The sequence below is a fragment of the Hypanus sabinus genome, chromosome 2 (genome assembly GCF_030144855.1).
Source record: "Hypanus sabinus isolate sHypSab1 chromosome 2, sHypSab1.hap1, whole genome shotgun sequence".
Classification (NCBI taxonomy): domain Eukaryota; kingdom Metazoa; phylum Chordata; class Chondrichthyes; order Myliobatiformes; family Dasyatidae; genus Hypanus; species Hypanus sabinus.
In genome coordinates this window covers 176,171,096-176,193,962 of record NC_082707.1, presented here as the reverse complement: position 1 = coordinate 176,193,962, position 22,867 = coordinate 176,171,096, and the positions used below count along the sequence as shown (strand labels likewise).

The following is a 22,867-nucleotide window of genomic DNA, read 5'->3' as shown; positions in this document are numbered from 1 at the left end:
GGAATGTGCTCTCTAAAGGTTGAGGTGGTGGTGTTCAAGAGGTTCTTAGACATGCATGTGAATGTGCTGAAGTGGGAGGATACGAATTTGTCGGCAGAAGGGTTTAGTTTAGTCGGGCAGAGACTACTGTTAATTAGCTAAGCACTACACTGCAGGCCAAAGCGCTTGCTCCTGTGCTGTACAGTTCTATGTTCTATCAAATCTCCCTTAAATCCCTCACTCCAGGAAGAACTTAAGCTTTGTAATTTTTGATATTAATATCTCATACCCCTCAATGCCCATGGACTAGAAATAAGCAGTTATTTTATTTCAAGATCATCAATAAAACTCAGACCTTCAACCGGACACTGTGGCCAAAGCAAATTTATATAATTTAACACTAGGAAATCTAAAGAAATATTTACTTAACCAATGACCTTGTGGTTTTTTAAATTACACTAATTTTAGAGTATTTAGTTTTCTTATGTCACCTTGTTTTGATCCAACAATACGACAATGCTCAATTACGGACATGTAGCAAGGATACAAAAGATTACTGCAATAATTGAGAATAGACATTAGAAGTTACAAAGAGATCAGCTATGATCTTTTTGAATGATGGAACAGGCTGAAGGGGCTAAGCGGCCTGCTATTCCAGATTTATATGAAAATGTATTTAAAGAGAAATCACACAAATATACGATGCAAGCCACAACTATGTGTACTTAGTACTATAATACTAATACAGTTGTCTTACCCTGTCTATGTGAAAGCATTTCCCGCATCTCTTCATGATCACAGGGGTGAGTGAAGTCAAAGATACTGTGCCCAATCAGTTCAAACTGTTTAATAAAAATATTGATAGTTATAGGTAGTTAAGAATCTGGAGAGTTAAAACATGGCTATTAAAACAGGGGACATTAGCAACAACTAGTAAACTAATTGAAGACGACATTGCTTTTAATAATTAAGGTCAAAACAGTATATTCAGAACATAATTTGGAGCAAAAAATGCTGATGGAAATTCCGAAAAAACAAAAACTGCTGAAAGTATGGAACGGGTCAAGCATGTGGGGAGAGTCAAGATAAATTATTTGGATCAGGTATCAGAATCAGTTGACTGGCTCTTGACTCAAGCATTCTGATTTTCAGCTTACTGATGCTACTTGACATGCTACATGCTTTCAGCATTTTGTATTTGTACTAAAAAATATCAGATTCAAGAGCAATGACTGTACACTACCAAGGTGAACAAATCTTACTACGAAACTGTAGCATATCTCCCATTTTCTTTGTACAAAGGATCACAACGACATAGTACTCACGTAGCAAACATAATTATCTATACCTGCGTGAGACCCATGCACTTGTTGACATTCTCAGACATGTAGATCATATCTCCATCCTGTGTTAACACCATGACAAATCCCTCCAGAGCCTTCAAGTAAAAGCTGTTGAGTTGTTTCTCCAAGTCAGCTTCCACCTCAGCATCCCCTATACATGTTAGATACAAATCAGAGGAAATTTATTTTGTCAAGTCAATTAGTAATTTCAAACATGAAAACTTAATGCCTGATTTGAGAACAAAAGAAAGGCATTTATGTAACACCATACGCTGAAAGTTTGAACATTTTAAACAAAGCTTGTAATAAAGTTTGCTATACTTCTGCAGCCATATTGTACAGAGAAAACATAGTTGTACATCTGTAGATCTGAGATCAAAACAACAGCTGAACACTATCCAACACTAGAAACTGAACTTCTCACGCTTTCATATGAAGCTACCTGAAGCACTTACCAGTATTCCAAATAACTGAGTTCTTGGTCAATTACCAGAGCAAGACAAGGGGATAGTAAAAGGACTTGCATATTAAAGAATTTGTATTTATTTGGGATCTTTTATAGTTTAAAAAGTCCCTGTGAAGTAGCTTGAGATATATCATTTTAATGTCAGGAAACTAAAATCAAAGACATTAAAAATGCACAGATAATCAAGGAGGCACAAAAGATTGAGATGTAGAAAAGTGACTTTGCCCAAGGTTATAAAAGTAGAGGTGTGAGCACAGAGACAGGATAATCATGAAGAGATTTAACAATCTTCTTAAAGGCATTTTATGTTAAAAGGCAGAAGGAAGAAGGATCAGTGGACTTGCAGAAATCTGTAACAGAGACAAAGTTATGGAAAGGCTCAACTCTATGGAATAAAGGAAGCTAGCAAGAATTACACTAGAATAGTCACTCATGCACAAGGGTGGGAATTTCAGCAGCACTTAAAAGGTGAGTTCAGATTTATGCAGTGTAATTAGTAAAAAAAAATTGTTTCTCTTGATTTGGACTTGGGATTGAGACTTTTTTTATTTATCATATAAGTGAAGCATAATTCAATGCAAGCCTGAATGTATTCTGAACTTATAATACACATGAACTAATTTCCATTCTGTTATAATTCATCATTTGAAAAAAATCAAAATATGGACAAGTGTACATTGATTTCCAAAAGGTTTAAGGAACTAAAAGATAAAAGTAATTTGCTAATATTTTCACACGTGCAGCATGTTAAATAGTCACTATAGAAAATAAAAACTGATTGTGAACAGGGCTTTCTGTTTCTAGCTCATGTTCTCTTTACATCTCATGCAAGTCACAAATGAGCAGACAATATTCATCTGCATTTATTAAAATAACTAGCTGATTGAATTACAAACAGCTTACGATCACTGAGCAGTTTCCTCATGCGTAAGTAGCTGATAGTGAGCCTCATGATGGAGGCTTTGTCCAGGTGAGAGGTGACACTGTGCGGAAGTGGCAGTTCATGGGCCAACTCATAGAAGACCTCTGATTCTTTGCTTCTTCGACACCTGGCAGCATCACGACTCTTCTCCTTTCGTTTCTCTGAGCTACCTCTGTTGAAATTAAAAATAGAACCATTAGAAACCCATTTGGGAGATATCTCACACAAGTGATAAATAGGTTAACAATCTTAAATTCATAGCAATTTAGCAGCAAAAGCAAGTAACTTTGCCCCTTGACCCTCTTGGCCTTTCAATGATCTGCGGTGATCAAACTCCATGTAACTAAATGAGAAGGGATTTGTGTTAACCAATTTTAGATTTAAAATTAGTAACTGACCTTTCATCAAATGGTTGCATATGGCTCTGGCAACATTCGAGCAGCCTGACACCAATCAGGACAAAGCACTCCACTTGACTGACACTGTAACCAACAAACTACACATTCAGTATCTCTACAAAATCTTCCTACAGTTACAGTACTTAACTCGGTTACTGACCTCTTAAACCTGCAGACTCAGCTGTCAAGTAGCAAAAAGATATCAGGCCCATGGGAACACCATTACTTGCCTGTTTCCTTTAAGTATTATACCAGCCCAACCTAGAAAAGTATTCCTTCATCCTTCACACACAAGATGCTGGTGGAACACAGCAGGCCAGGCAGCCCCAGTCCTGACGAAGGGTCTCGGCCCGAAACGTTGACAGTGCTTCTCCTTATAGATGCTGCCAGGCCTGCTGTATTCCACCAGCATTTTCTGTGTGTTTTTTGAATTTCCAGCATCTGCAGATTTCTTAGTGTTTGTTCCTTCATCCTTGCCAGGTTTAAATCTGAAACATTTATTCAGTCTTTCACAGAAGGATCACAACAATCCTAGATTATGAGGATGGACATTTCAGTAATAGTTGACCTTGGTAGCAATACCCCAAATAAAATAAAATTAACAAGTTAGGTTATCAATTAGGTTCTTTCTCCTTGTGTCTGAATCTACTGCTCATACTGCTGTTGAGTGGTTTGTTACCTTTGTTGTTTTAAACAAATTGTTTAGAAAAACATTCAAAAGGATATATAATTGCCATTCACATTGTTGTGGGTCTAAACTCAGATCAGACAAAAATGGATGGTAGATGGTTTGTTTCTCCACATTCTGGTAGTTTTAGATTCTTCTATCTTTGGAAAATGATTGTTACCCCTCTGCACTTCGGAATTTTTATAAATTGGTCAGATTACCCTCATCCTCCTTTATTCCAGTAAGAACAATTCTAGCGGATCTAATCTCGGAATCAGATTTCATGAATTTCAATTGAGAGTTCATAACATATGCCGGTGATATTAAATCTGATTCTAATCTAACCTCTCCTTATAACTAAATTCCTTTTATTTCAGGCAGCATTCCAGTGAATCTCTTCTGCACAATCATGTGCTTTCCATAGTTCAGGGGCTAGAACCGCACACAATATTCTAAGTGTGACCTAACCAACATCTTGTACAGCTTCACTACTCTATCCATTTTCAAGGAGCTATGAACTAGGACTACGGTTGTTTCTATAAATCAACACTACTCCCTGCCAATCCACTACATTAGATGACCTACAAAGCTTAACCTCTCACTTGTCTAGATCAAATTCCATTTACCATTGCTCTCCCCAACTTTCAGATTGAATTTTTGATTAAATGGCATTAGTATTTTAAATAGTGTTAAGATTTCAAAATCTTGAATTTTTTGTATTTCATGAGGTATTTTGATGGGGTTGATAACTAGAGGGTATACCTTAGCTGATTATCAAACTTCTCAATTTTTCCCCCCAGATATTTGGTTCTCATATCATCCATTCCTGCTGAAGCTTGAGCATGGATTGAAAAGGAAGTTCTTACATTCAGTAGGCAAGAGCAACAGTGAATAGATCAGCAGTGAGTAGGTAGGTCACTACTAAGTATAAAGTATGTATGGGTCTCTGTTAAATCATTATGTTCAGTGATTAATTAATTCACCTGCTCCCTAAAGGTTTCAGTGTTCCTTTACCTGAATTATATAAAGAATTATAATGCTCTATTTACAATTCAAATTCAATTCCTTCTACCCAAAAAATGCTTGCATTAATAGTATAGATGACTTGGTGCAACCTAGTTTAGTATCTACGTGAACTCTACTTCATAAAAACACAAAGCAAACATTATTTTAGTTCAATTTCAAATGACCTAATAAATAGTCATGATTACCTGGGTCCGGTCCAAAATGGGAGAAGAAAATGAGTTGACCTCATTCTTGCATTCTATTGGAAGATTCACTTCCTTAATTCCCATCCTCACCAGTAGAGGGGGCTTTAACAAAACTTTTGAACTTCAAAATACAAGTTGGACAGAGGTTCAAAGATAGTTTCTGATATTTAGTATGGAAAAATCTGCAATTTAAGCAACTCAGATTCTTAAACGATGGATCAATTTACAATTAATATTCTAAGAATATGTGTATTAGGTTAAAATTCCTAGAACTTTAAAGTGGATTAAAAGAAAATCCATAGATGAAGAGTACTAGTAATTTGATACTTTACAAAAGGTTTAATTGGACTGTCCCACATTTGCATAATGCATTTGGATGATAATTAATGCATAATGCATAATAATTTATAAACTGCCTTTTAAAAACTCATCTGCATCCCTTCAAATAGTGGGGCATACATCCCTAAGTATCTCATTTCCTGCCCATGATACAAAAATAATTGTCATAATTTTTCTGCATTGTATTATCAACCAAAATTCCAAAGTAACCATTTGCTTTTAAGTTTATTGCTAACTACAATAAGTTATTGAATAAGTTACACTTTAAGAAGTTATACCAAATTTGCAAGCAATGTGCGTAACTGTAGTCCAAATTATATACACATATTAAAAAGGGCAGATGTCCCATTCCCCTACCAGTAAGGAAAAACATTGGTACATCCCTCCTGCTCTGGAAAACTATTTACAACCCCATTCGTAATTTTTATTCCATAGCCTATTTCCAATCCATAATCTCAATGTTCCTTCAACCAAGAGGAACTAATTTGGCTGTTGTCATATGCCTGTCCATAAACACCAACAAACTAGATTACTCTCACTGAGTCCATTAATTACAAAGATCAAGCAAACACTATTTGTTTCTTTTAACAGTTCCCCACTGGCTTTCCTTTATTTACCCATACTTTTCTGAATACCCAATGAATTTGTTTTGGATGAGTTTCTGAGTGTCTCAGAATTTTAGCATGAGTGTTAGTCCGAATGGGTTGAGTTGATAGATTCATGCTACTTTGTTTCTTTTTAAACTTCAAACTTGCAAACTTTCACTGCGTCCACCACCTCATAAAAACGTCTTTACATTTTTGTTTTGCTTGTCTACATATGTGATGTCTACAGATCATTAAGCTATTTACTACCAGGGAGCTTTTCTACATTTCATCCTTTTTAAGCTACAAACTCAATCTTTCCAAGAACTTTGTTTCATTGTCCTTTATCCCCCTCCTTCTCAGAGGTGTCTCTTAATCATGTTTCTGGACTAAATTCTAAATTCCTCATTCATTTTTTTCAGTTCTAATTTTTAATTCAAGCACACCTAGGCGGGAGTCTTTTCCATTTCCCTTGTTGTCCTCCTTTGTTATGTATTTTAGCCCTGACTTTTCTCGACCTTTTAATGTTGCCTAAGTAACTCCTCCTCCATCCAACTTCATTCCCTGAATTACATCTAGCAAAGCTTCCTTGTTCATTAGGTGAGGGGGGAAATCGTGTCTGCATACAAATCTGAAATTCCCTCTCTCTGCTTTTATCTTATTTACAACCATGTAAATAATTAATGTCATCTCCTATCAGTTTGCTCTCAACCCTGTTCTACTACAAAGTCTCCTGAAGTACATATGAAATAATTTAACTTTTCTGATGAGAATCAATTCTTACCAAATATATTGTTTCTCTTTACCAATACTACCCAATACTTTTTCCTCTTTTCCAAAACCCAATGTTTCACCACATCCCTTTCTCCTTCAGTACACTTTAAACAACTAACATTAGGGTTAAAAGATCTGCAACAATCATGAACCCCCCCCCCCCCCCCCCCCCCCCCCCGGGAAGATAGATTGTTACAGCATCAGATTGCTAGTGTAAAGTTCTTTGTAGCAATGCACAAATTGAATAATTTTGTTTCAGCAAGCTCAAAGAAAACGGAAGGCCAACCAAAAAAAGTGGAAAGCTGGATATCCGGAATCAAAGTCACATAATTATCTTGTACTCCAAAAAAAATGTACATTGATAAGACATCAATTTTCCTGACTTGCAACTTCTGTATCTAACAAAATGGATACACCAAGGACTGCAGCTGTTCATGTAGGTAAGAGTTACTGCATCAGAGCAAGAGCTGCAGATTCAATGGGCACCATCAGTACGGTGGTTTGTACAAACATATATCCTCCCTATGATTATGTGCATTTCCTCCAGGTGGCCTGGTTTCCTCTCATATCTCAAAGACATGTAAATTGGCTACTGTAAATTGTTCCTAGTGTGTAGGTCAGCTGGAGAGTAGGAGGCACATTCATGAGAATGTGGAAATAATAAAAACTGGTTATGGTTAAATTAGGGATATTATCAGCATTCTTCAGTGGTCTAAAGGGCTTGTTTTCGTACAACTGAAAAAAAATACACTGTCAAACTGGTCTTACCAAGAATATGGCGGAAAACAGTTTTGATCAGATTCTACTTGGAAATGTTGAGACTGGGAACTACACCCCAAGAATTAAGGAGAGCAATATTCTGATAGAGGTTGCGAGTTCAATTGTAAGGTGCTATCTGAACTTGATAAACCCTCTTGAATTTAAAACACAAAGAAGTTGTCTGTAGCATATCAAATGGCTGTGTAAGATTGATACAGAGAAACCATTCTCCTGAAGGAAAACTTAACACAAGAAGGGATGCCTTTAAAATAACAGCAAGTATTTCTCCCATTTAGTTTAAAACTTAAGGAGAGCCAAAGAGCTGGATTAACTGATTTTTTTAAAACTGTTAGTTATTTTGCACAGCAACTGAAGAAATGTACAGATCAAAGATTCTCAAGTTAATTGACAGAAAAAGCTCCAGTTGAACAGTCCAGTTACTTATTTAAAAAATGTAGATAAATATTTTAATCATCTAAAGGTTAAAAGAAACTGCCCCAAATTGTTTACTACACTAGAGCAAGTACTGTATAATGGACCAAATTGGCTTCCTCAACCATTATTGATCCCGAATAGCATTGGTTAAAATATAAATACACTAAAATAAAATGAAAACAAAATAGAAAAGAAAATACAACAGACGACTAATCAGCATCAGCAATACTTTCCAAATGGCTATGAATTCCGTTCAAGTGTCTGACAATGTCAAAAGCAGTTTCTACTGGTATTTTTTATGAAAATAAAGACACATAACTGAGTCATTCAAATCTTTCTAATTCAAGAAACTAACTTACTACCCATTACGCTGATGGCATTTAGGGCAGCAATGAAGATCCTCCATCTGTGTGTATAGAAGGATTCTTCATTGCTGTTTCCTTAACAATTTCTTTTTGAGCAGTCAGGGTTGTTAACCCCGAGCTGAAATCCCGAACTTAGGGAGGACCAGTGGACCACTCTTAGCCTGAACTCTAGCCTTTCACCTGTTTGGCATGGACGACCCTACCAAGAGCCAAAGCACAAGGCCCTGACTCCTGCCAACATAGCCCTCCAGGTCATTGAGGCGTGCAAGCCTCCAAATCTTACGACAAGGTTGTGATCTTCTTCGAGGCAATTCTAGGAAGCAAGTATGTATTTCATTAAAAATTTTTATAAATGTGGTATTTTTTAATTTTCAGACTTAAAACTCTTGTACTCAATTGCTAAAGAACAATGTAAAGATCCAATGAGGAAAAAAGCACTAAAGATTTGATCGAAGCATGTACATGAACAAAAGAATGGATTCTTCAGCGTCCTCAACAATCTGACGCCCAAGAAACAAATGGAGGGGATATAATTAACCACAAAGAGGCAATCAGGATGCAATGGAAAAACACTTCGACACTTCTCAAATGGGACTATCATAACCGAAGTTCATTTTGAGTCCATTACAAAACTTTTGGCACATGGATGAAAGAAAAATGGAGGGTTATGGTCTGTGTAGAAGGGAAGGTTTACATTGATTATGGAGCAGATTAAAAGTTCGGCACAACATCAAAGTGGCATACTGTGCAGTACAGTTCCGTGTACCTAGTCCGGCCTTTTCACCACTGCAGACTGACAATGGAGGCTGAAAAAGTCATTTGCCAATTGATGCACAGGATACCTGGAATATAATGTAATCCCTGATAAAACAGAGGGAAGAGCAGAACAAAGTCCTAAAATACCCTCACACCAATCACATCCCGCCCTATTTTCAGCAATGTCGGCAGACCCCACGTTTCATCAGCTACCCAAAAATCCATGAGAGGAAACAAGTTGTTTTCAATCCCAAGAGATTGCCTAAGAGATGGTGGTGACTAAAGAGATTTTAACTGAAACCTAAACTCAATAGAACTGAAAAAAACAGACTCCAATTGCATAGAACAAGATGCCACTGGGATACATCTACATTTCTTCCAGGATTCTGAGATTTATAACTGGAAAATTGATGAATTTTCATGATTTATGTTGAATAAATGGAACAATTATGTTTTAAACTAATCTGATCTATGACTGAAAACTATTTTAAACTGGCTATAGAACAAGGGGAGAAAAAATTCTCAATTTTAGATCCAGGACCAATATTAAATATACAGATGAAAGAAATAAATATTTAACAGAAAGGAATCAAAATACATAGTGAAAATAACTGGCAAAGCAATTATCTATTAGCTCAAATGCAATCAAATGAACTCGATGGTTGTTGATTCTAACAATTGACCTCCTTTCCTAATAACAACCTTCCAAATAGCATTCAAGTACAGGACCTTACTTCTAAAATGTAAACAGATGAAATATTTGTACAGACTCTTACCAGGACTTATTTATAAGAATGAAACAGCGATCTGTCTTACAACAGGCAATGATGAATGTTATTTCAGAGTTCTCTGAAAGACGTCAACGAGAATCAACTGATTCAATCCTAGAGGGGTTGAGACATTGGTAACTGTAGAATAGGCATGCCATATTTTCACATGACAAATAGCATTCAACTCATGAAAATTTGACCAAAGATGCATAGGACAAACTAGCCAAGTATACTAACAGAGAGGATTGTCAAGCATTCACGCTTATTTGGGATTCATTAAATTAGGATAACACTAAGACTTGTACCACATGTGTAGCTAACGTATTTGCTATAGACTTAGAGGATTCTGATTCACAATCCAAGTTTCAGACTTTAGCAAGACTTAACAAACATTCAAAATAACAAAGTAATCAAAAAGTAAATATACACAGGTTGCAAGGAAGAATATTAAATTGGATCCAAATTTGATTCGCTGGCAAGAAACAGAGGGTTAATGATAGTGAGACATTTTTGTGAGTAGGTGATTTGGATTTGCGGAACTCTGCTGATCAGTATCTGGTACCAAAGCATGATGGCAACTTTATAGATGATAAGAAAAAGTTGAGTAAAGAAAATCCATTTAGAATAGTGCAAGAAGTGCAATCAAGGAAGGAAATACTTAATGAATGGAAGCACTCCAGGAAGTGCAATGTCCATAGATCCTAAAATGGAGCACAGGCCAACAGTTGGCCATAAAGGCATATGGAATGCTTTCCCATTATTAATGCAAGCACAGACTATCAGAGCAGGGAGGTTATTTTTCAACTGTATGCAACTCAAATTGCCACAGGTTCAGTTTTCTGGTAACCACAAAGCAGACAGGATGCAAATGCACTGGAGAGGGTGTAGAGGCAATTAACAAAGATGTTGCCAGCACTGTAATTTTCTAGATTAATGGGGGGGGGGGGGGAAGAAAAAAAAAACTGATGAACCAGGAATGTCTCCTTTGGGACAGAGGAGTCTGAAGAAAGACATAATTGTACACACTCAGTCATTAGGGTCCTACACAAAATAAATAGTAGGGGCACATTTCAGTGGAGAGGTCAAGAGAAACACAAAAGCAGCATATATTTCAAAAGGGTTTGCAAGATGATCATGTTATTTCTCTTCAGAGTGTGCCAAAAGTTTGAAACTCATAAACTGGTAAAAGTGATAAAGACAGAAACTTTGTTTAAAATGCCTGGATATGTAGTGATTAAAGTGTGACAGGAACTAAACTGGATAATTTTCTCTTGCTCTCGACAGACATGAGGGGTCAAACAGAATGTAAATCAGATTTTCTGTGATTCTTTATTTAATCAACTAATTTAATATATAACCCAAGTTGAAATTGCCTTGAGGTAACATTAAATTACATGACACAGCTACACAACTAATGCAAGCTGACACAATTTAAAGGTGTATTTTCCTTCCTGGTACCATCACCCTTTCATTTTTTGGGACAGAAAGTTCAGAATAAATTTCTCAGACCTCAGTTGCAGACAACTATGTTGGTTTCCTTAGATTTAGTGGAATGTGGTGCTGAGATGAATCTATTATTAAATTAATAGAACACATCCAAGAATCAGAATCTGATTAAAACCAGACACTGATCTATCAATTGCTAAAGCAAACCCCTTCATTAGCAACCTTACTTTCTGAAACATCTTTACTTGTTATCACCTTCCTCCTCCTCTTCAGATCCACCAAAAGAAAAAATGCACCTTAAAAGTTCAAATTGTGATTCAATTTTTAATAACATTTAAATAATAACATGGATCTTTCAAAACATAATATTTATATCTAACAAACTGTTAAGTGCAAGCATCTGAATAATTACTAGATTGACTTAAAGAACCATCAGCAAGGAATTGCCATTTCAATAACTGACACACATGAGAATACTGAAAATATGTCTGTCTAACATGTCAAAACTACCAATTATGATGAAATCACCAGAAGGCATATTTAAAAACATTTCTCATTTAAAATTTAATAATGAGTCTGCAGATAATGTTATTATTTTCCTGTTTTATTGACCAGACTTGCTAAACTTCACTGTACATATTAAAAATTTGTGTACAATACAAATGGATAATAAATTCAGTAAATCAATTATACAGGTGTTATGTTTTATGAGACTCATACATCAAGAATCAATCCAAAGGGAACAGATGAAAAGTGAAAGTATAAATGGATTTACATTTATGCTTTATTTGTACTCAACTCATCTCCCCCACAACAAAACAAATATATTTGTCTAATGCCTCTATGCAGCACACCATTTGAAGATGACAATTCACAAGTGTTATCAATAAAAAGAAGAAAAATTAAAGAGGGGTTCAGTAAGTTAATTTCAATGGCAGGTGAAATAATGGAGATTAAGAAAGCCTTGAATTAGAAGTATGGATATCAAAGTTAGCAAGGTCTAGATAACTGACCCAAGTTACTAAGTAGGTAAGAAATGAATGTGTTGAAATAGAAGTGAGATTAAATGATTAAGGGCAAATGAGCTAGTGTAGGATTTAGTGATCTTAGTGATGACAAGATAAACATTTGGAGGCTCAAGCTCAAATATTACATTGTATTTGCAAGATGGCAATTTACTGCCTGGGAGGGTGCAAAATTTAAGAAGGGGGTCAGTGTTTGATAATTGATAGACTACAAATAAAAGCTATACTGGCCAACGCATCATCAAAGAAACAATGGAAAGAATACTTAATTATGCCATTGTTAGCAATGGTTAATAACTTTAATCTGTTACTGAGCCTATACCATTATTGTCTGAAAAATGAATAAAATTAATGAAGGAATGAAAAATAAATGAATTATAGAGCTAGCTCTGCAAATCAAATTCTAGGAATTTAAAGAATCGTTCAACAAGGGGGAGAAGAGCTAAGCTACTCTGCAGTTCTGCATTCTTCACTTTCAGTGGGAAAATTCCAATTCTGTAGATGGAAGAATTTGTCATTCCTATGATAGGATATCTGTCTGATATCTTCTTTAGACCAATAAATATTCTTTAAAAATTGGCTGAGAGCCAGAAAAAAAAACAATAATTAAAATGTACTATGGTAATATAAACGATTTTCTTTGTGTACTAAGCTTAAACCAATGCCCTATTTATTCTACAAATGGACAGGAAATCTTTATTAATATAATTGTGAGTAATAATCTTATTTTCAGACCATAACTGACAGTCAAAACATTTGAACTTCAAAAGAAATTCTGTTTGCTCAAAACTATCAGTAATTTTAAAACAGCTAGTAAACAAAATCATGTTATATATAGAACAAAGCTCTTCGAAGTTTACTCAAGTGGCCATTAATAACGCCAATACGTGCAAAGTGTGATTTAATAAAAACTACTGGAATCTCAATAATTTCACACTTTTATAGGAAGATGACATTCAGTCAATCAAATCCATGCTGGTTCCCATTACAGTACTATTCGCCTATTCTTACTTCATCAATTGCACCACATTTCCCCTACCAATACGGATGTCTGGATAATTTACAATAACCATTTAACATATCAACTAGCACATGTTTGAGTTGTAAGAAAACTGATACACACGGGAAAACTGAAGGATAGGATTGGATGTTGCTGGAACTGCAAGCCACATCAAGTAGTGTCTTATATAGAAACTGTAAATTATGACATAATTTATACCCTTTGGCTATTGTGCAAAGATTACCTTGACGTACAAAAAAGCTGGATGAATTCAGCAGGTCGGGCAGCATCCGTTGAAAGAAGCAGTCAATGTTTCAGGTCGAGACCCTTCATCAGGACGTCCTGACGAAAGATCTCGACCTGAAACTTTGACTGCTTCTTTCAATGCATGCTGCCTGACCTGCTGAGTTCACCCAGCTTTTTTGTATGTCTTGATTTGACCACAGCATCTGCAGTGCACAGCACCTTCATTGCCAATGACAGAGGAAGCCTTATCAATATGTGCTGGTTGACATGTAAATAGTTAGCAAAAGCTTTCATCCACATTGCAGTGTCGTTTCATTTTTAAAACAAGATCAACCAAGACATCTAGAAGTTGAAGCCCATTGTCCAAAGCTATGGATCTAGGAGTCTGAAATCCACTGCAACAATTGGAAACCTGTTATCCACGTGTCCACTGGAGGCCCAGAGGCCGGCCCTACGGTTGGAGAACTGTCTGTCTGGGTGGACGGGTAAGAAGAAGGGACTTGTTTTGTTTATTGTATTCTGTGTTGTTCTGCCGAGCATCGTGGGCATGCTTTGTTAGTGACGGAATTAGACAACAGTTGCGGGCTGCCCCCAGCACATCCTAGGCATGCTGGCTGTTAACACACAATGACACCACTCTTGGGGTGGAGAAGCAACACCACATATTCTGTCCAGGTAGCACCCAACAAAAAAAAGTTATGGGTTTTATATCCTGCTTGATGATTTTTTTTAAAAAACATTGATTTTTCCTTCCAGTATTTTTTTTCCTTTCTCTTTTTCCTCTCCCTCTCCCCTCTTCTATTCCTTACACTGGCCTCTTTCCTCTTATCCTCACCTCCCTCAGGTGCCCCTACTTCATCACTTTCTCCTATGGTCCATTTTCCTCTCATGTCAGATTCCTTCTTCTCCAGTCCTTTACCTTTCCTACTCACCTGGCTTCATCTATCACTTTCCAGCTTGTCCTCCTTCCCCTCACATTTTTATTCCAGTGTCTTCCCTGTTCCAAAACATTGACCGTTTACTTCCATCGATGCTGTCCAACTTGTTGACTTCCTTCAGCATTTTAGATGTGCTGTATGTGCAAAATCTCTTTAGTTTATGCATTTCACTGTATGCTTCAATGTGTATATGATAAATTAGTCTAAAACTGATATGAATCTGAATATAGTGACAAGCAGCACCTTCAGATTAAAAAACAAAGTGTTAATAGTCACTGGAACGAATTTGAAAAATAGTAAACTGGGAACTGGATGTGGCCCAATGTCAAATAAAAATAGGTTTAAATATTTCCAGTATTTTCTATGTATTTGTTCAATATAAAATAAATTCAAGTAAACAAATATTTAACATTCCCCCAATCCTCAAATTTTCTCTCTCAAAACTAAAATTGGACCACTGCAAAATGACAACAAGCTAAAATTAACTTAGTGGCAGAAGAGTATTACTGAAATGTTAGTTTACTGCAATTTCCAATAGTAGTAACTTTTATCATTAGCATTCCAATCAATTTTTCCTTATTGACATAATCTTACCACTATATCAAAGTCATTAGCAGTGGAGAAGTTTGGTTATTTCTAAACACCAGACCACATTTCACTTGCTGACCATCCTTGCTTAATGCCCTTTACCCTAATGCACACACATCTACAACCAGCACACCCTTCAACTTCTAAAAATCCTTTAATCTGTAATATTTAAATCCTGATCATCCTTGAGTTGCAGCAAATCTCTGGAAGGCTTTAAGATCAACCTCTTTAAATATTTATTCTATTTCAATGCGGCATAATTTTAGACATAAAATTTCACTGATATAATTTTGTTGATGCATACTTCTAATTTTTTTTTAAACCCTTGTGGATTTTTTCCTTCAATACAGTTGAAGTTCCCCACTCCATCTACCCTCTCTGCAAAGCACAGGTCTCTCTCCATTTAGGTAAAGATGCTTTACATGTCATTATTTCAGCATTGGTCCTAGAAATTCGAGACCATTCCTTCTACATCATTCCTCCAGTCAAGCACTGAAAATGATAATCTAGCTCTCTTTGGATTGATGGAGAGTACCACACTGGGAGTAATCCAGAAATAAATTAAAATGCAAGGAAAATATGTACAAGTGTTAATTACCAAACTTGATTATGATGATGTTAGACATCTTTAATTTAGTCCATGGCACATAATGTATTTCAAACGTTTTTGAGAATGGGGATAATCCTTTCCTCCAGCAATGATGGACGTCCATGTTGGGATGGTGCCCAATTTGGAAAGGAACTTGCAGGAAGTAGTATTACAAATGCCTCTTCGAAGCAGTAAAGATTTGTAAAGTTTTGCCAAACATCAGTTTGGTGAATAGCTGCATTTAATCTTCCAGGACATTCACCCAAGGCACAGTGGCACTGCAGAAATAGTACTGGACTATCAGAGTGTGGGATAAAATTGTGTAGATGGCTATAGCCTGGATGAAGTTAAGCTTTGCCTGTTATTGAAATGGGACTTGTGAAGGACATAAACAACATTCCATCATTCCCCTAATTACACCCTCAAGATGACAAAGAAGGACTTTCTGGAGTCTGGAAGCAATTTCCTATATGTACAACATTTAGAATTTGGTGTGCTTTGGTAATGAAAAGGGATTATTTTTATTTACTATACCAATATCTGCCATACATTTAAAGACAAAGTAAATGCCCCCAACCAAGTGTTAATTTTGTGCCAATAGCTGAGTGTGGACAACCTCTACAGTATGGAGGGTTGGGGGGGGGGGGGCAGTCCTAGTAAACAGATAGTTTTTTTTTATAACAAGAAAGGGGAACTGAAAACAAAATAATTTTTGATGATTTATTTATCTTCTCACAAAGACACTAATCCTGATAGCGAATTTTAATCTGCATCTCAAATTTCTTGGTAGTGACTTGTAAATTCTACATAACCATAAAAGATTAACTGAAACAGATCTACAACTCCTAGAAAAGATACAGATGGGTGTAAAGTCCTGAAAAAGGGAGCAAAGAGGTGTCATTCTGGTTTAACTGATTTCAGCAATGGAAACTCCAAGGACATTTAATCTTTCTCTTGCTCACAGTTAATCAGCCAAGATTCTGATCCAGAGAACTTTGCTTAAACCTGCCATCTAGAGATTAGGCTAAGGATCATGAAAAGAATACCTTACAAATTCTAACTCATCCCAAATATACAATAGCCAATTAACTTGAGGCTCTGGCCACATATCCACAAAGAAAATTACTTCTTTCAGCAAAGAGCTAGGGAAAAAAAACTGCATCTAGTAGTCCTAGAATCTTTAATGCAGCATAAAATAAATGCTCAGGAAAATACATACATGCTCTAACAAGTTCTGAAGTGATTTATAATTGACCTCATTCGGATGCAAGATCCAAAAAATCCCTTTAATATTTAGAAATATTTTGAAAGGCATGTACAACCAAGTAAACCTTATGATTTTAACATTGCTTAAAACTGGCAAACTGACACACATTGGCAAAAAGGCAGTTGATTTTATAATCACAAACTGTTTTCTAGGATCAGCGTCTCCCTCTATCTGTTTATGTTTGAAGTATCTTGCACTGCTAATGTTAATGAATAAGATTCTTTCTAATTTCTTATTTAAATTTCATATACAAGGGAAATGCAAACTATTAAGTCAATGTTTATATATGCTCACTAACAATAAGAAGCACCGCTTTCTTAAAAAACAAATTATATCACTGAACGTATGTGAAACTTTTGGTGGAAAATGGGAAGACCAGTAAAGTCACAGCTTTTTGTTTCAAAGCATTTTCTTGCTGGTTTGGGCATCTTCCAAACATAATCTCAAACAGTGGAACTACAGGACCAAGAAAAAAGGACGAACAAAGAGGGTCTCCAATACCCATCCCAGCTTCAGATTTAAACTCTGAATGCAGCAGCACTCACCTCCTAGAACTTTCAAAGTGATTGGAATAAACAGATATAAATATGAACTTTGCAACGTATTCAGTTTGGTTCTTTAAGGTTGTCATAGCTGCGGAGATGGCAAGGATAATGGGGGTTAAGTTCCCACTACCTATTGAATGTTCCCAATGGAGTGCATCACAAATAGCCTCTGACAACCAAGTCTAGCTCCTGGTCTTCATAGCTACTAAGCCTGGTGGAAACATTTCTACTAACAAAAGAAGCAAAAGTGGGTTACTGGTTCCTGAAAACCAGTCGCTTCCGGCAAATGGGACTCGCCAGCCGTGGTTGGCAGTTCATCAAGAAAGAAAACTGATCTCCAAAATTCACTGTTCCGTAGTTATACCCACTCCGAGGAAAAGCTTTAGGAATAAACCACAAGGAAAATGCCAGAACTGAAGTCCATTTGTTCAGTTTAACACTGACTGGGAATAACTTCAACACCGCTGGTGGCCAACTGTACCATCTCTGCCATTCCTTTGGATTCACTAGCTCTGTGGAGAGGGGCAAGCTGCTCCATGGGTTTGCGGATCATGTGGACAGCTAGGATACAACATTTAACTGTCAACCCTGACCAACGAGGGCCTCATTCACAGCCTCCAAATTACAGCCCCACCGCCATCACAGATTAAACATCAAGAATCTAGTACATATATTATGTATGAAACAATACACCAACAATGTTGTGAGGGCCTCACAACGTTCACCTCCCAGAATGTCTTTTCCATTACAATAGATAACTGAGGTGGTATCATATAGATAATAGATGTCAAGGAAACAAACTATATTCAAACAAAAACATTTGTGGTAACATAAACAAAGCTCATATAAAAACATAATTATGATCCATGAAAATCTAAATTCTAGGATGTTAAGCTATCAAACTTCACAAGGCCTAAAACTAGTAAAGTTCCAAAGTGCAATGATTAATCATCACCTTTTAAACATTTGTTTTTCTTAGGTTAAGTGAGTGTATACCACAACTCAAGGATGTCTCTGTGAGAAACTTATAATCAATTCTTGTTAACTTAAGACCATAAGACACAGGAGCAGAATTAGGCCATTTGGCCCATTGACTCTGCTCTACCATTTAATCATGGCTGACATTTCCCCCCCTCCTCAGCCCCACTCCCTGGCCTTCTCCCCATTACTTTTGATGCCATGTCCAATTAAGAACTCATCAACCCTTGCCTTAAATACGACCTGGCCTCCACAGCTGCCTATAGTTAACAAATTCACCACCCTCTGACTAATACAATTTCTCCACATCTGTTTCAAATGGATGGCCCTCTATTCTGAGGCTGTGCTGTCTTCTCCGAGACTCCCCGACCATGGGAAATGTCCTTTCCACATCTACTCTATATAGGTCTTTCAACATTTGAATCCCCCCTCAACCTTCTAAATTTCAGCAAGTACAGGTCTAGAGCCATTAAGCACTCCTTGTATAATCCTTTCATTCCCTGAATCATCCTTGTGAACCTCCTCTGAAACCTCTCCAATACCTGCACATCTTTTTTTAGTTGAGGAGCCCAAACATGTTCACAATACCCAAGATGAGCCTTAATGATGCCTTATAAACCTCAGCATCACATCCCTGCTCTTCTATTCTGGACCTCTTGAAATGAATGCTAACATTGCATACATCTTTCTCACTATCAACTCAATCTGCAAGTTAACCTTTCAGTTGTTCTGCACAAGGACTCAGATTCTGTCTCAGATTTTTAAATTTTCTCATTTAGAAAACAGTCTGCATACTTATTTCTATACTAAAGTGTATGACCATGCATTTTCCAAAATCGTATTTCATTTGCCACTTTTTTGCCCATTCTCCTTTATCTATCTAGGTCATTCTCCATCCTACGTGTTTCCTCAACACAACCTGCCCCTCCCAATCTTCATATCATCTGCAAACTTGGCAACAAAGCCATCTATTCCATCATCCAAATCATTTATATACAGCATAAAAAGAAGCAGTCCCAACACCAAACCAGCAGAACACCACTAGTTGTTGGCAGCCAACCAGAAAAGGATCATTTTATTTCCACTTGCTACCTCCTATGAATCAGCCAATACTCTAACCATGCCAGCAACTTTCCTGTAAAACCATGAGCTCTTAACTTGGTAAGCAGCCTAACGTGTGTCACCTTGTCAAAGGCCTTCTGAAAGTCCAAATATACAACATCTACTGCATCCCCTTTATCTATCTTACTTATAATTTCCTCGAAGAATTCCAACAGATTTTCCCCTAAGAAAACTAAGCTGACTTTGTCCTCTGTCACCAAATACTATAAGCTCATCTTTAACAATTGACTCTAACATCTTCCCAACCATTGGAACCAGGCTAACTTGTCTATAATTTCCTTTCTGTTGCCTTCCTCCTTTCTTAAAAAGTGACATTTGCAATTTTGCAGTGCTCTGGCATCATGCCAGAGTCCAATGATTTTCGAAAGATCACTATTGATGTGATCTGGCCTCCACAATCTCCACCGCTACCTCCTCAGAACTGTACAGTGCAATTCATCTGGTCCAGGTGACTTATGTACTCTCAGGTCTTTCAGCTTTTTGAGCACCTTCTCCCTTGTAATAGTAACTGCACTCACTTCTCTTCCCTCACAACCTTTCAACATCTGCCACACTGCTAGCGTCTTCCACCATGAAAAGTAACCCAAAATACTCATTTAGTTCATCTGCCATCGCCTTGTACCTGTTATTATTTCTCCAGCCTCATTTTCTAGCAGTCTTATATCCATCCACTCTCATCTCGCTTTTAATTTTTTACATTCTTGAAAAAGATTTTGCTATCCACTTTGATTTCATTTGCTGGTTTGCTTTCATATTTCATCTTTTCCCTCCTAATGATTCTTCTAGTTGTTCTCAGTAGGTTTTTAAAAGCTTCCCAATCCTGTCTTCCCACTAATTTTTGTGTTGTATTCCCTCTCTTTTGCCTTTACATTAACTTTGACTTCCCTGGTCAGCCATATTTGTACTATTTTGCTATTTGAATATTTTTGTTTTTGGAATACATCTATCCTGCACCATCCTCATTTCCCCCAGAAACTCATGCCATTTTTTGTAACTTCTGTTCCATGACACTGATAATTCTCAGAAATTGTACATTTTTATTTCAGATTTATATGTAATTTTGATTAGTTCTTTATGAATATACTGTTGGTGGCTGGTGAAAATACTCTTACCAGGAAATGGCTACCCAACTTTAAATGCGAGAATGGAAATTACAATGGACATTTACAAAATGGAGAAGATAACAGCATTTGTTAATCATAAGTTGGAACAATTTGATTCATATTGGGAAGAATGGTTTAATTACATAGTACCTCATAGGCTTGATTTTATTCCCACAAATCAATGAATATGTTGTAATAAAAAGATCACTCCCTGCTTGTACATAGTTTTCTCATTTTGCTTGTTCTTTCTTTCCTCTCTTTTCTGTAAGTGTATACCTTAAGTGGAGATTTGTGGCAAATATGACTATATGATATATATGTTTAGTATCTGAAATACATCTCATGAAAATGTTTGATGATGAACTTAAATTAAAAATAAATTACAAAAAAAAGAAACCAAGATTCTCAAGATTCAAACTGGACAAGCTAACAATTAATGAAATATACACAGTAACTTGGGTGTTCAGAACTGAGTAACCGCAGACTTGAGAATACAACACATCCAGAGTTTTGACATCCAAAGAATATATATCTTGGCAACGTTTACAGGATTCAATGTATTCTATTAATTTAGCAATGCTTTTAAGAATATATTAAGACTTGCCTCATCCAACAATAATCTCATTTTATTGAATATAAATAAACAACTAAATCTTTTCTCTAACCATTCAACATTTTCTAAATTAAAAAATCTGAATCATTCCCTGTTATGATAACCACAGTAAAAACAATTATAATAAATTGCCCATTTTCTCCAAATGAACGGAACACAGGTATATCTGTGATTTTTGATACCATTCAGTCTGAGTGGTCGCTGTAAATCAGTCTTGTTAGTGTGTAGTATATTGTTGCGAATGCGGTAAAAGATTACAGAATATAAGATTTACAACTGCCCAGAGAACAAACCTTCGTGGGTTTTAAAGCCAATACAAGCAACCCGTGAAATTAAATATAATTTCACCGTGATCACCATATTTCACCAAAGATGTTTGACCAGATTACATATTTACGTACAAATGTCTCAATCACTGACAAATCCATCAAAGACAATGACGCAAAATTTCACTTGTTTACAACACAATAATTCAGGAGGACGGTAGAAGAAAGCAAAACCTGGATACTGAGGGAGACAGCGCTTTCCACCAAACTTTGAGATCGAGTGAAGGTCACCTATTATCCCGGGCCCGACCAAAAGTACATTGCAAAGACAACCTCAAGATTATCACCCTTAATCTAAGCGGTCCAAGGTCAACCGAGAGCGGACCAGGCAGCGGCAGCCGCACAGAACCCTCCAGCACACCCCTACCTCCATCCCCTGGCGCCCAGTCCAGGCCTCAGTCCAGCTCCGCTCAGACTCAACTTCACAAAATGGCGACGCGGGGCCTGAGGCGAGTTCCAGGATTGCACCCTGCCACTCTCGCTGCCGGCACTCGGAGGAGACGCTGCCCGCGGACGGCTCACCGATCCATCCACAGGTAGCGGCCAACCGGCCGCTCACGGTCAGCTCCACTACGTCCCGCCAGTCACGGGCACACTCACCCCTTCTTCTCGCCGCCGCCGCCGACTTGCATCGCGTTATTGTCCTCGCAGCTCCCTCCTCGATCGCTCCTACCGCGGCCAGGCACGGGAACGCCGGCTATCGGCTCCGACCACTGATCGACCGTCTGCACTCTGGCTCGCTGCCGGGAAGTGGTCCCACACGTTACCGACGGTATGTCAGACCGGATGTCTTTTCTCCAGACACAACACAGAATGGCGGCTCGCAACTTACAACCACCACCAACTTTCTTTCGCTCGCTCGCTCTCTCTCGCTACACGCGCGCGCACGAGCTCGCTCCCACGGACACACACCCTCCACGCCACCCGCTTACGTCACCACCGCGCAGCCACTCGCACGACAGCCTGGCGTCACCGCCCCCCTCGCTTGCCAGCATACGTAACGCCGCGTGCCGGGAGTCCCATTGTCGCCGCGCTGGCTTCTCTCCGCTCGCGGTGTTGGCTCCTATCGATTGCCCGTTCTCGCTCCTCCGATGCTACCCGACCCGCGACTTCTGCGTTTCTTTCAGAAAATGCTATTTCAGAATCAGGTTTATTATCACCGCCATGTGCTGTGAAATCAGTTAACTTAGCAGCAGTAGTTCAATGCAATAAATAATGTAGAAGAAAAACTAACTAAATAAATCAGTTACAGTATACATATAATGAACTGATTAAAAATCGTGAAAGAACAGAAATAATATACATCAAAAGAG

General features: G+C 37.4%; 1 protein-coding gene and 1 long non-coding RNA gene across 4 annotated transcripts in view; one reads left to right on the top strand and one right to left on the bottom strand.

Annotated features, from left to right (window-relative positions):
* The window catches only part of LOC132387631 (uncharacterized), a 64,794-nt gene extending 56,040 nt beyond the window's left edge, over window positions 1–8,754 (top strand). The window contains exons 2-4 of one of the 2 annotated variants that reach the window (XR_009509958.1): window positions 4,576–4,685; window positions 6,943–7,123; window positions 8,618–8,752. This is a non-coding gene — a long non-coding RNA (uncharacterized LOC132387631). Of the gene's footprint in view, window positions 1–4,575; window positions 4,686–6,942; window positions 7,124–8,617 lie in introns of both variants that reach the window. The other variant, XR_009509957.1, reaches the window with a different exon arrangement.
* Window positions 1–22,462, bottom strand: part of hif1aa (hypoxia inducible factor 1 subunit alpha a) — a 46,949-nt gene extending 24,487 nt beyond the window's left edge. Inside the window, exons 1-4 of one of the 2 annotated variants that reach the window (XM_059959990.1) lie at window positions 22,155–22,462; window positions 2,692–2,882; window positions 1,328–1,473; window positions 737–821 (exon numbers count right to left, since the gene is read on the bottom strand). In XM_059959990.1, the coding sequence (XP_059815973.1) occupies window positions 737–821; window positions 1,328–1,473; window positions 2,692–2,882; window positions 22,155–22,186 (454 nt within the window). In that variant the 5' untranslated portion in view covers window positions 22,187–22,462. Of the gene's footprint in view, window positions 1–736; window positions 822–1,327; window positions 1,474–2,691; window positions 2,883–21,921; window positions 22,051–22,154 lie in introns of those variants that run through there. The other variant, XM_059959996.1, reaches the window with a different exon arrangement.
* Window positions 22,463–22,867: the final 405 nt, after the last annotated feature.